Source organism: Coloeus monedula, assembly GCF_965178545.1.
Source record: "Coloeus monedula genome assembly, chromosome: 5".
NCBI classification, from domain to species: Eukaryota; Metazoa; Chordata; class Aves; order Passeriformes; family Corvidae; genus Coloeus; species Coloeus monedula.
In genome coordinates, this window is record NC_138785.1 from 42,879,794 (window position 1) to 42,894,346 (window position 14,553).

Sequence of the window (14,553 nt, forward strand, 5' to 3'; positions counted from 1 at the left end):
CTAATGTCTTCATACAGCTTAGAAAAATAAACATACCTTGGGGAATCTTAGAGACAGAGAGCTCCAGTACTGGCTCACAGTTAGGACATGGCAGCCCTCCAAAAGTTCCACTCCTCAACTGTTGGCACTCGTTGGAATATGCACCTGGATCTAAGTATAACACCTTCACAGTCAGTCAGTCTCTTCTGGCACGTTCCAGACAGCAGCCTGTCACACTGTGCTGCCCCAGCACTGGAGAGAAGGTGCATGCCCTGGTGCTTGGTCATGATGCTATGGAGCCTTTGACAGAACAGCACCAGTTTATACTGGGTGGGAAATCCCCATCTCAAAGCTGCTGCCCTTAACGCTTGCCTCGTTTCAGCCTTAAGACATTTCCCATGTTATCTGTAGGGCATGTGCTGACATTTGAATGAAAGAAAAGTAGTTGCATGAATGATGAATATAATCAATATAATCCTGTTACCTGTGATTTTCTAAAAATGACAGAAAGGAAGAAATTCTCATTTGGTTGGCACCAGCATCATCTTAAATCTTTTCTGTTTTTCAGGTTTTGCTGGAACTGCTGCTAACTGAACTGTGTCCTGAGCTGAGAGCTCATTTAGAGCAGCTTAATGCCACTTAGGTTTGAATCTGCACAATTGGACCACTAGAGAAATGTCTATGTTCAAGAATAGACATGAAACTTATTTTCCTCTTTTCCATAGAGGGCTGAGGACTATGATTATTTTTAGCATTTTTCTTTCCTCTTGAGTTTTTTGTGAAGTAAACAGACTTGAAAAGATCTGATGCTGTCGTAGGGTAGACAAAAAAATGCTGTATAGCTGCCAATTTTTATTTAAATTGTTCTATTTGACTACTCCTCTGTTTCAAACATAGATTGAAAAATAGATGTTCATATATGCTGAAAGAAACCAGAAGATATTTTAAACATTTATGGAAAGAAATTTTGCTTATAGTGGTAAACTAATGAATGTTGTACAGTTCTAATCTCCTCACTGAGGGTCTGAGCATTCCTTTTTTTTCTTGTGTATTGAAAAAGCCTTGTCGTGCAATACTACATGTAAAGCTATTGTGAAAATTTTATCAATTTTGGTTTTACCAAAGATTTTCTGTAGTTTGAAGCATTTGTAAGCAATAAATATCACAACTGGATTGCAGTACTTGATAATGAGGCTGTACCGACAACTGATCAATGAGTTTGACAGCACTAGTTTAATAAGAAATATCTACATTGCTTTGAAGTCTGTGTCAAAATTATGTATTGTAAACCGGTATGTCCTAACAGAATGCCTGTGTTAAATGTTAGTTCAGAGATTAGTGCTTATGAATTGCTTCTATGAATGATCAAGTAGACATCTAATTAAACCATTCCGATAACTTCCCTGATATTATTCAGGGCTGTTTTATTCAAATGCCCCAATTTCAAATAACCTTCAAATCTTTCCCTTATTTTATACAAGGAAAGAAAACTGTCTTCAGTGGTTGTTTTTTTTTAAAATCTATGTAAAAATATGTAAATATTGTGTTAATGAACATATAAATAATTAAACATCATCAAAAATCCCTAGGTGACACTCACTACTGTCTTCTCACTTTGGTACAGTTGTGCTCTTAGAGAAACTACTTGCAGTTATGACTGGCTCTATTGTAAGGTACATACACTCTGTATATGCTGTATTTAAATCAAAATTTTTAGTAACATCTAGCTTTCTGTTCCAACAGTTTCAGAAAAGTTTTCAGGTCGTGGCACAGTCCTAAGAAGCAAGGCAAATTCTGCACTTACAAAGTTTCATAAGTAAACAGGCCTTTAGAAATGTGCAAGCTTACCATAGCAATCAGTAATTCTTCCTAGTCGTTAATCAAAGTATCTTTTGATAAAAGATCCAGCAGGACATTGCTCAGACATACATACTCCTAGCCAAAAGGTTTCCAACTATTTCTAATACAAACAGAGGCAGTGTGAATGCAGTATGAAGGATTGAGGAAAATAGGCCTCATATTGAGGACACATATTCAGTATTCCCGTACTAATGTTTGGGGCTTTTTCCCCACAGTTCTGTAAGGACTATTTTCTAGTTTTAGAAGCTGGCATGGTTTGAATTGTAACGCTTGGTGTTCTACCAGTTTCCAACTTTGAGTCTCTGCGATCCAAAAGTAAAATATATAAAGACACTTAAGTACACCTAGATGCTTTAGAGCGTATGTGGAAGAAAGTATAAGCACCACTAACAAATTAAGCTTTAAAAATGGCCATGGCCTGTGAGTGGGCTGTATGTGAAAATGAGGCAAGATGGGGTTCAAGCTTCTCAGAATATTAAAATTTAGACATTATATATATGCAGAAAGGAAACAGCCATTTTTATTTGGTTTTGGTTTGATTTATGTGCTATGTAGCAGCAAGACATGAAGAGAATACATCTGTCCCAGTGAAATGTCCTTAATAAACTTTGAAGTCTTCAATACAATTTTTAAAAAATCTGTTTTGGTTTCATCTGAGTTAGAGTGTGAGCTTTTTACTGTCTCTTTTATTTTAGATAAAATGAATCAGTGAATTGCTTTAAACAATACTTTCTAGAAAGTTGAAAAGCAAGCAGTAAGAACAGTCTATAATTGCTGGAGACTAATAATGGTTTATTCTAGGAAATAGATACCAGTCACAGGTAAAGGAAACACTAAATTGTCCCAAGATTAGCTGCCAATTGAAGGTGAGAAGCAACAGCAGGATCCAGATAGCATGCCTTTGAAAACAAAGAATATCACAGTTCTAGTTTATAGCTACAATAAAATTCTATGTTATCAATATGACATTAATAATTCTTTAAGTGTCAACAAAGCTACCTGAGACAGTCAACTTGCTAAAATATTGAAGAGTTAACATATTTGGCTTTGAATCCTTTTTCTGATGCCACATTATAAAAAAAATTTAGTATTTAAAATTAGCATGCTTGACTATAGTCTTAGTCTTGGGTTTATTTTTTTTAATTCTGTGTGTTGGCATGGCATGTGCAGCACCACAGATGGAAAAATAAATCTGCTTACAGACTGGATCAGTTTCATTTGCTTCCATCATCTATTTCAGGACTCTTTGGGATGCCCATCTTCTCTTTCTCATTTCTTACAAAACTGACTGGGTCTAAGAATGGTAGGCCAAAACCACAGCTGAGCAGTTAATGAAAACAAATATGATTTTAAGTAAATGTACAGTTACCATGGGAATTTTCCAGGTACAAAAAAAACCTGAACACCCCCACAACTCTTTTGAAGTTACTGTTTCAGGGAGCTTCCTTGCTTACTTCGTTGCTTCTCTTCTGCTACTGATTTAGAGATGCCTGACACCAGTCCATAGGAATTATCTCTTTATACCAAGACATTAGTGACATTCCTAGATCAGTCTCAGACGTACAGCAAGTGAATAATGAGTGGAAGTTGTAGTCTTCTTTCAGTTGTGGCAGTTTTATTAGACTTCAGAAGACAGTGGGAAGGATTACACTCCCACAAAGCCATGCAGCAATTTAATCCTGATGGACTTCTTTGATGACTTAACTAGGAATACTGGTCATAATACCTCAGCTTATTTTCCTTCTTATCCTATCCTCTGTAACACTTTTCACAGTGGGAGAACAAAATATTTAAAATGTCTGTATTCAGATCACCTTCTTTGCTAAGCTTTTTCTATCAGTGACTTCCCTGAGTAAGGAGCCACAAATATTGTTTGATAATTTATCATTTACATAACTCTCCATTCATTTAGATTGCACCAAGATGGACATAAAAGTATTCTACTAGCAGAAATAAATGGCCACTACATGCACAGAAACCATAGGCTCTCTCTGAAGCACAGATGCCAACTTGCTACATTCCCTTCAGCTGGTATAATCACCTTGCCTTGATGCCTTTAGGCATCACTGATATTACTCAACAGATTAATCTTCGAGAGACCATCATTAATATTTTTCCTCAAGCTTATTTCCCTTAATCTTACTCCAAATTTGGAACTTTGAAAAAAGTGTGATTTTTTTTTCCCCCCCATGTATATTGAACAGAGAAAGCAGTAGATCCTCAGCTATCACTGAAAATGTAAATATAAAAAAAAGCATGAGAACCCGTTATAGCCAATTAAAGTATCATTAATAAAGGTTGTAATTGTTACAGAATCTAAGGTATATGGAAAAGTTATTATTTTTCAGTTGTGAGAGAATGAAAGAAAGCAAATTGTTTTGGGATAAAATTATTCAAATTGTTTAGCTAATTTATCCTGCAAGTTACCAAGCTCTTTGCTGTGGTGATTACCATAGATTATTTTGTTGGTGGTGGTTATATTGCTTGCTTAAGCAAGTGGGCAGACAGCATCCTTTCAAGGCTGTTTTCAGTAGTTTTTAGTACACTTCTATCACTCTACATTTTCTTGCAAAGATTTTTTTTTTAACAGTGTTGGAATCCTTAATGAAATAGCAAGTTTAGAGACTCAGATCTAAGGTATCACTCCATGAGATATAAACTACACTGTAAGACTTTCTCAACTTACTTTAGAATAGTATTTCTCAGCAACATTCTGGTCTTTCTCTATGCCTCGGCCAAGCTGGAGGCATCTAGCCAAGTAGAAAGCAGCCATAGCAGCCCCCTTGGCTATGTATGTTGGATGACAATCAGATATCTTGGCTTGCTTGTTGATGTCATCATTTTTTGTAGCCCTGTTGTGGAATTTAGAGCATTATGTTAGATAATGCTAGTTCAAGCAATAATTAAAGTTGACCATATATGACTTTGACAATGCCTCCTTTCCATTTACATTATTATCCAAAATAAGATGAAATTTACAAGTACTCAGCATCTTATGAGGATTTTTATATTTTGTATTTGATTTTAAGTTAGACTTATTTGAATATTGTGATATTAAACAGCAAACAAGTATACAACTTTGAAGTCACTTTCACTATAGTTATGCTATCTACAAAAGGCAACATATATATTTTACACTAATTGTTCCTATTAAATTATTTTATGGAAATTATATGTGGAAGAAAGGCAAAGCTCTTATTTCATGTATTTGAGCGAGCAACCTCATGTAGTGGAAGATGTCCCTGCCCACAGCAAGGGGGCTGGAACTAGAGGATCTTCAAAGGGCCAACCCAAACCATTCTACGATTCTCTGATTCTGTGATTCTAAAATTTCCAGTTCTTACAAGGATATTGGCAAATCATAGTAATCTGAAAATCTTGGACATACTTGAGAGTCCCTGGTTATAAAACTCTGTCAGGAAAACCACTTATCACTGTCTCAGCTCAATTATTTCCTTTCTTCTGCATGTTTTCTGTCATCTTAATTTCAGCATGTTTTTTAAGAACTATTTTAAGAATCAGAGGGACAAAGTCAATGTTGTTTTAACTATCAAGCTATAATTATCTAGTACCATCACTATAATATTAGAAAATGCTATACCTATGTGAGAATTGATTTCTTTCTGTTGCCTTAAAACAGATACCCCCAAGCCCCATATCCTTTCTAGATACCAAACAGTAATTATATGCTTCTTTACACATAATTTTAGCTGTGTCAATGCTTGCATTTCTTGTAAAGGACACAGGAACTGGACCAAACTGCAGAGCAAGGGAGTTATGGGGTGGGAGACAGTGAGTAGAAATGACATTAAGATGGAGGAGGTGGAGAGTGGAAGACTGTTTGCAGTATTAGAGGTGCTGAGATGAAGATGGAAATAGGTAAGTGGTTTCAAAATCATACTCCTGTGGTGGACACCACAGAAAATTAGGCACCTTGGAGCCCAGTGACATGCAAAAGCAGGACTGCTTTCCTCCCCACCCTCCAGCACTACAACCTAAAGCATACATGAAGCTTTAATCACTGTAGACAGCCAGGAGCAAAGTCTACAAGGAGAAACTCTACCAGCAGCACAAACCACAAAAAGAAGTAAGTACTCAAGAGTGAGTAACTTTATGTGAAGGGGCACTGAGGCACCATCTCTCAGCCTGAGGGGGACTCAGGAGGGGTGTGTGGCTGTCCAGGAGCTGAGGCCTGAGATGTTGCTGAGAGGGTGCCACAACTTGTCCAGAGCACACACAGATCCTTTGCTACTCTTTCATGTGGGCACGAATGACACCACCAAATCAGAGACTACAAAGCCCTGGGGTGCAGGCAAGTACTGGTGCCAAGTTACCTTTCCTTCCAGTTCCCTTTTACCAGTGGGAGGAAGGCATGCAACCAAAACCACACATATAATACAAATCAACTTCTGGCTTTGTGGCTGGTGCTGGTCACAACTGTCTTGGCTTTTATGATGATGGGACATTCTTTGATGACTATAGCCTGTTAAGGAGGGATAGGATCCACCTGTCTAGAAGAGGCAAAGGAATCTTTGGCAGCAGGCTGACCAACCTGCTGAGGGGAGCTTTAAACGGGAGGATTTGAGGGCACTCTAGACCCAAAGTGGTTGCACTTGTGCCATTGCAACCAACTGGAGAATAAGCCAGGCCAACCAGAGCAGCAACAAATGTTCCTTAGCTGCTTCCCAGGATGAGGACCAGAAGACAACCACCCCAAGTGTATGTGTACAATGCACACAGCCTGGGGACCAAACAGGAGGAACTGGAGCTCTGCACCCACTCAAAGTCACACAATCATAGGAATAACTGACACATGGTGGAACAACTCTCATTACAGGAGGATCGTGATGGATGGAGAGGCTGTTTTGTAAAGGCAGAAAAAGAGGAAGAGTCATGTGCTGAGTTAAGGAGAACCTTGAACGTGTAGAAGTTAATGGCAATTAACTATGATAATTTTGGAAGCCTAAATGAATGCCTCTAGGCCAGGATCAGAGGGATCATCTCAAGAGAGATCTTACACTAAGCATCTGTTAGTGACCTCCAATGAGACAATATATGGGTCACTTAAGTAAGTTTCGGGAAACAGAATCTGGATCTTATGGGTGACTTGAACTCCAGGCATTAGATGCAAGAACAATACAGCAAGTCCCAGGACATCCATGAAGTTCCTGGAATGGAGCAGTAGAGTACTACTGCCTCAACCAAATGTCAGATGTGCCAATCAGGAATGAGGCACTGCTTGACTTGCAAACCAAGAAAATCTGCTTTGTAGTTCCTCAGTGAGTGACAGCCTTGGGTGCAGTGATCACAATATTGAGGATCTGGGATCCTGCTGAGCACTCTGAGTGTTAGTACTAGGACAAAGGTTTTAGATTTCAGAATAGTAAAACTTCAGCTCACAGCACAGTTGGGAGGGTCTCCATAGGAAGCTTCCACAGAGAATAAAGGAGCTAGTGAGTGCTGGGAATTTTTCAAGAATGCTCTCCTGGAAGCACAATGAACTGTTTGTTCATCACCTTTAAAGACAAGGAAAGTAGGTGGAGCAAGAGACACTCTTGGCTTAACTGCAAGTTTCTGAGCCCACTCAAAACCAAGAAAGAAGCATACCAAAGGTGGAAAAGCAGGTAAAGGGAAGTGGTGGATTCACTGGCCTTGTATACTTTTAAGATTCAGCTGGACAGGGTGCCGGGTCATCATGTCTAGACTGTGCTTTTCCCAAGAGAGGTTGGACCACATGATCACTGAGATCCCTTCCAACCTGGGGGTTCTTTGATACCGTGATACCATGGGGACTAAAGGGAATGGTGAACGCAGGAGCTTAGAGGAGATAGTGGACAAGGAAGGCAGGATTGCATATGGACATCTGCTTTGGATTCTAGTTCAAGGCTGTTTTCCTTAATAGGATCAGAAGTTCAATCATACTGAGTAACTGAGAACCTTATAATATTAATTTTGTCACTAGCTATTCTGTTGTTAAAGATGAATTTTGCAATTCATTATCTCAAGCATTTCTTGGGTTCGAAAGACAAGATCATTATCTTATTAATCATTTATATCTGTTTTATGTGGTCTTGCATGAAGAACCCTAATGAAAAATAAAAATTACCTTTTGGCTAGTGCAGCAGCCTTTGAGTAAAATTTTCTAGTGTAGTAATATTCCACAAGATGGCCTTGAGCATAGATGTTTCCAAGCTGTGTTGCTTTTCTCAAATGCTCCAAAGCAGCTTTAGTGTTGCGATGTATACCTTGTCCATAGAGATACATAATGCCAAGTGCTCCCTGTGATTCCAGATTTCCATTGTCACATGCTTCTGAATGCCAGAAAAAGGCCTAAACAAGAGGCACAAAGCTGGAGTACATATTTACTTAGCTGATTTTCTTGTATACTGTTTCCATAAAAGCTTTTACACCAACCATCCTGTAAGAAGTGTTTATACATAAAAGAAAGAAGAATCCTTGTAAGGCTTTTAAACCTGCTTCATTTAATGTCAGAGCTGTCAATCAGTGTTACCTGCTTGATTTCTGAAGGTTACCAAAGCTGACAAAACTTTAATCCATTCTGTCATTCTTTCTGATACTCTCACTTGAAAAAAAAAATCTTGGCTAGCAGTGTCAAGTGAGTCAAAATGAGGGATTCTGGCCATCTGTTCACATAGGCTTAAACGGATGATAATGTCTAACTACTCAAAATACAACTTTCAGAGCCAAATATACTACTGTAAAATTTCTTTTAAATTAAAAATTAATCGTGCTTCATTTTTATTTCAAAAGGTACAAGTGGGCTTTACCTTCTTCAGATCTTTTAGAATTGGCATAGAATAAAGCATTCCTAAAGTACTCTGGGCCTTTACACTTGCTTTTGGATTTCCATGGTCTGCAGCAGTAAGCCATAACCTAGGAAAATGGGGACAACAAAGTTTAAGTAACACACAATCTTAAAATTTTTCAGGAAAATCACTGACCGCCCTTACCTTTCAGCCTCTTCGGTTGAATGTTTAACACCACATCCTTCATAATATGCCCTGCCAAGATTGTATGCAGCTGCAAACTTCAAGTGACTTGCTTCTGGGGAATCAGAGCTGAGTATTTTATTCATGTATTCCACTCCCTTTTCCTAAAATTGAGCCATTTAAGTTACTATGTTCAGACCATGAAGAGGATGAAATACATAACCTGAGAATGCAGTAACTTCTGCAAGACAGGTAATTTTTTTCTCTTGGAAGGCTGGACAGACTGGCAGGACAGCCTGGAAAACAGTGTCATACCAAAGCAGAACTGATCTTTGGTTACTAGACAGCCCCTAAATTTTTGACCCCACCATATTTTTAGTATGAAACATTTCCTCATAAATGTTCATCAGATAATATATTACTCTTCTTCACTGTTAAAAATTTTCTCAAAAATATTATTTTGCTTACATAAATGAATGTCACATCCTACACTTGTAACATTTTCAATTTCAGAATTCTGATAACTTTTTAATATTGCATAATGTATCTGAAATAATAAAACAACCTCAACGAGAAGGCAAAGTACACTTTCAAGTCCCTGCATTTAAAATACCTTAGATTCATAAAGGACAAAAACTAATCATATTAAATAAGCAGATGGAGAACATTGCATATGAGCAACTGGGCCTCAGAAGTACTTTAGAAATAAGATTTACACTGTTAGGATTTAGCATGGACACCCTGTTTAAATACACTAGAAACAGTCCTTTATAAAAGGTTTTTCTTTTGTTCAGCGTTCATATTGTAATATACAAGAAAGAAAGAAACTTCGCTAAAATGTTTATTTGCAAGTAAACAAATGTGGTAATTATGCAGGCATACAGAAAAAATGAACCATCTCTAAACCCCATATTTTCAGTTCTGCTGGCAATGCTGCAAGCACCAGACAGGAGTCTCATTAGTTAATATACTCTTCAGTTCATTTTTTTTGCCTTTTGTCTTATAACCTACCCTTTTATTCCTAATGCTTGTATTCTTTCCTCATGCCACTTTTTAAGATCATCTTCACCAACAAATTAACTCTTCTTATTGTAGCAAATCATTCCTTTGCCTTCCTTTTTTGTAATATAATTCTTCAGTTTGAATTCTTCAAATTCTTGCAAATGGAATTTTTCACGTGTCTAATTTTAAAATATTACTACCTCCTTTGTCAAATTTAAAAATATTACTGTCAACAATTGGCAGAAGAATAATAATCTCTGGTATTCATGCTAAAAGAATAGAAAGTACCTTAAAAAATCTTTGTGCCAGAGATCTTACGCTTTGAAATATAATTGTTTGATTTCCATTTTCACTCACTTTATTTTCATCTACATTAATTGCTCATTAAAAAGTAAAAAATTTAAAGCAATTTTTAAACATAGCTTCTACATGAAGTCCAACCAAGCTCTTGAAATTTAATTTTAAAATAAAAATTAATGTATTTTTCAGATACACCTATTTTATTATAGCCATTTTTGAGAACTTCCTCAACCCAGAGCCTTCGCTCTTTAATGATACTCTGTAAACAGCTGCACTTTATGAAACTAATTCTAAATGAAAAGGCTGTTAATTTTAAACTAAATAATCATGTTTACAAAGAGCTCTTAGTAATTATCAGCTAATATTAGAAGAAAAATAAAAAGTGTGCAGCTAAATTACTCACAGGGTCTTTTTTAGTGCCAAGTCCATCATAATACATTACACCAAGCTGATACATTGCTTGAAAATCTGTATCTTTAATTTTTTCAAATTGCTTTAATGCTTCTTCATACAACCCCTGGGAAAGAGAAAACAAACAATAACTCTATGATATGTACACCCTTACTATTTTCCAACCTGGCGTATTTCTCTCATGAAAAAAACCCAAACAATTGCAACCATAGAACTGGCAGAAAACAGAGATGGAGTAAGTCAACAACCACAAGGAAGTTGGGTAAACAAAAGCCATTCTGACAAACTTTCTCCCCTCCCCCAAACCACCATCTTTTTAGTTTGAGGTAATTCAGAGGCCCTGCCCCATCTATCTGACATCCTTTAACTTAGGTCAGCTGTTCTTACACCTCGAGGGTTTAACAGTCTGCTTTTACATCTCAGCTAAGAATTGGTTTCACAAAACTAATAAAACAGATGTCTGAAAACTTTAATGGACTCAGCTGTCTGCCCCACATTTCTTATGGAGGTATCACCTGCAACAAGAGATACTTTCACTCCTAAGAATGAATCTCAGAGAGTACTTGCTTCTGCATTAAGTGAAAGAAGAAACTACACTTAAAAATACAGTTAAACAACTGCAATATGACAGTTAACTGAGCCTGGTGTCCTAACTAAAATATTTTTACACATAAACACTAAGTAAAAACCATATTGAAATTAAAGTGTTCTTCTCTACATTTTTACTTCAAATTTTCTGTGTGTTTTGATTAAAAAAAAAGCTTAGAACCGAGTAACAGCTCAACAGTCAGTCACATGTCCTCACAATGACCAATCGGCCCCTGTTAATACTGTCCAAGCTATTGTCTAAACTATTAATTGACTTGGAAGCTTATCCACTATGACTGTGTGGGCATTGTATTTTTAAAGAACTCTGGAAAAAAAAACAAACAATTCCTTTTTACAAGTAGCTGTCATGAATATCAGAAAAAGAAGTACAGGAGGCACATTTAATCTCACCTTTGCTGAGAATTTAGTGCTATATGAAGGAGACATAGGGCTGTGATTAGGAAGTGGTTTTTTTTTTCTAGTATCTAAAAGTGCAGTGCTATGAGCACATGCATTTTTAGGCACTACAGACATACATTTAAAAATCTGAAAATTAAAACCTGTTCAAACAATAAATTTAGGGATGTACAGCAATATCTATCATGGACATACAAGCCAGCTTGTCAAGAAAAAGGCAGGAGTCTGTTCATTCTGCTCCATGGAGTTAGTCTCAGGTAATTAATTAATGAAAACATTAAGGACAGGGCCGAGAAAGCCTGAGTGAGTTAATTCTGTTCCTGCTGCAAACCCTGAGACTGATTTACACTGTACCACTGCTGCACTGTAAACAGTACTGAATCCATGCATGTCACACTGGAAAATACCTGACTTAGTGTTTGTACTACATTCTTTTCTATCTTCCTGAACTAAGTTGTAATTTTCACAGGAAGATGAGGTTTAAGTTCACCTGCCAGCCAGTCTTGCACTGTTCCCTGAGCATTTACTTTCAAAGACTTGGATGACCAATTTTAGCCAAAGTGGGCAGGGACAGAAATCTTGAAGATAATACGTTTCAACAAGTTCCAGTTCTTAGGTGGGGAACAAAGATAGAAAGCTGTGTATTGGGCAGGGCTCACGATCACTGTAACTGAAAACAAAGTGTGTTGTATTTGGTCAGTCAGCTGCCCAAAACCCCAACCTGGCTTGGAAGCTAACTATAAGGATAGGCTGCTGCTTACTTATCTGGTCCTAAGGAGACCTGGGAGGGAAGTGGAAGACCTCCCTAGATGATTGGGGAAAGTGTAGGAAAAGCTTATTTAGGGGGAACACCTGGTGATTTTAATGGGATAAAAACAGGCATAGGGCACCTCTTGTAGGTTTTTTAAGGTGTCTCTTTTTTCACTGAAAAGGTGTTGAAAATTGTCTGCTTTATAATATTTACTTAAGAGAGGGAAAGCACAACCTGTTCATAGTATCGTTGTCCATCCAGAAAAGGTGCCGGAAAATCTTCACCTGCCTCTTTCCTCAGCAACGACTTCTCTGCTTTTGCCAACAGTGCAACATGGGAGTGGTTCTCTGCTTAAAAACAGACACACGTCTGGGTTTGTCCCTTAGGAGATGGAACAGCAGCTTTGTAAATACACGGAACGTCTGAAGCTGGCCGTGTCCCCTTTTTAATACACTCTCAAAAGACTAAGACGAAAGAGAAGGCTGTTATAAAACGGAGAAGTTGCGTGAAGGAAACGTTCAGTAAATACAGCCTGACCCTTGTGTGCGTGAAGTTCGCCGCGGAAGAGCTTAAACCCGCGCCTAACCAAAGCGGGGCGCTGCCGGCCGGAGCCGGGCTGGGAGGGAGCGGTACCTGGCACGGCCGGGTCCGGCGGCAGCCGCTCGCTGCGCAGCGCCATCCAGCACCGCAGGCCGAGCTCTCCCGGCAGCCCCGCGCCCGAGGGCGGCTCGGGCCGAGCCTGCCGGGCTGTGCGGGTCCGGATCCGGGTCCGGGTCCGGCCACAAGGGAGCGCGGCCGCGGCCGCCGCCGGTGCCGAGCTCCCCGCGCCGCCGGGCCTGGATCGATCCCTGCCGCTGTGCCGCGGCCCAGGGCGGCCCTGCCCAGCCCGCGCCGGCACCCGGCGCCGCTGCATAGCTGGGCCTGGGTCCCACGGCCTTTGGCAAGGCAGGAGGAAGACTGGGAATGTCCCGACGGCACTTTCCGTTTGGGCTTTGTTCCGCCTCCGGCTGTTGTCCGGTGCCAAACTGTGCACAGGTGACGGGACAAGCTGCGGGCTGGGGGCCCACCGGATCTTCCCTGATACCGCCGGTCCTGTCGGAAATTAAAAGCAGGAGCCCAAAATGCTCTGCAGAACGCGACTATGGGCAAAAGGAGCAGAAACTCTGAATGCAATTCAGAGAAAAAGGCACCGGGCATGACGCTTCAGTCTAGCAGGCGGGATTTCACCACTTCAGTGATCAGAAACTGTTTGTTGTAATGTAGTTTGTTTTCCCCATATAGGTATTACAAAACTTAAAAGGATAATTGAGGGAAAATGCTGTTCGAGGTTTCTCCTGAAATGTAAAGCATTGCTTTCACTTCCGTTGATTGCTTCTGGCTGTCTCTCTTATAGAAAGGGAATAACACCAAAATGCGTGAGAGTGCTTTCGAAATAATCTTTATCTGTGTTCCCAGCTTTTTCTTTTTTCCAGATGATTATCATCCTTCCATTTTTGGCAGTGTGATCTGTTTCTATAGCAACAGGGACAGAGGCAACAATCAAAATGGGAGAGTGATGCTTGCAGATTTGTGTGGTTAAACCTGTGGGCTCAACATGATGTTTTCCAGCAGTCCCAAGTGACTTTAAGTACCAAGAAACTCCTAAAATTAATCCTGATTTGTTGCAGTGGGGATACTGCAACATGCATATATCAAACCAGGAGTCCCGTGGAAAGGAAATATATATGGACAGACAGATTCTTGATAGATGTTTCAGAGATGTTTATTTCTCCAGCCGCATGGCCGGGGCTCTGCCCAGGAACTGTTCCAGTCACCGCACCAAGGGTCCTTCTGCCCGCGCAGGGAACACAAACCAACCCATGGGAACGAGGCTGAGCAGGGGCAGGGAAACCCCGTGTCTGTGCCCTCAGGGCCCCTCTGCCAGGGCTACACGGCGGGGGAGGGACCCCAACACCTCACCCGTTTTATTTTAATAAAAGGAGAATGAAAACAACTGGATAAACATAACAAGAACAGTTTCAAGACAAAACAAGCCACCCTCCTGAGTCTTTAAATGTCCAAACAGATTCTGTGGAACATCTTAGGGCTGACAGAAGGGAGACAGAACTCTCTGAGCACGCTTTGTGGGGAAAGTGAGGCAGGAGAGGGTTTAACTTCTTCCCTCCCCCTTTTCATCCCCCACTCGGCATTGGAAAGGGATTTTTGGGGAAACAATTCGCAAAAGCATGGTTTTGTGAGGGAAACCATGGATAAAAAAACGGATTAGGAATACACTGGGGGTAATAGGACATAGGG

The 14,553-nt window shown here is 39.6% G+C and overlaps 2 protein-coding genes across 2 annotated transcripts in view; one reads left to right on the top strand and one right to left on the bottom strand.

The window, feature by feature from the left end:
- The window catches only part of SNX25 (sorting nexin 25), an 83,683-nt gene extending 81,311 nt beyond the window's left edge, over window positions 1-2,372 (top strand). Inside the window, exon 19 of the mRNA XM_082281754.1 lies at window positions 548-2,372. Within this exon, the coding sequence (XP_082137880.1) occupies window positions 548-622 (75 nt within the window). The 3' untranslated portion in view covers window positions 623-2,372. The remainder of the gene's footprint in view (window positions 1-547) is intronic.
- A 300-nt stretch (window positions 2,373-2,672) lies between these two features.
- LRP2BP (LRP2 binding protein) lies at window positions 2,673-10,605 on the bottom strand (the record flags this gene model as incomplete). Its single annotated transcript, XM_082282263.1, has 6 exons — window positions 10,495-10,605; window positions 8,811-8,953; window positions 8,628-8,733; window positions 7,946-8,169; window positions 4,526-4,691; window positions 2,673-2,738 (listed from the first exon to the last, which is right to left on the bottom strand). The coding sequence occupies exons 1-6, from the start codon at window positions 10,546-10,548 to the stop codon at window positions 2,673-2,675; spliced, it is 759 nt and encodes a 252-aa protein (XP_082138389.1). The 5' UTR covers window positions 10,549-10,605.
- Window positions 10,606-14,553: the final 3,948 nt, after the last annotated feature.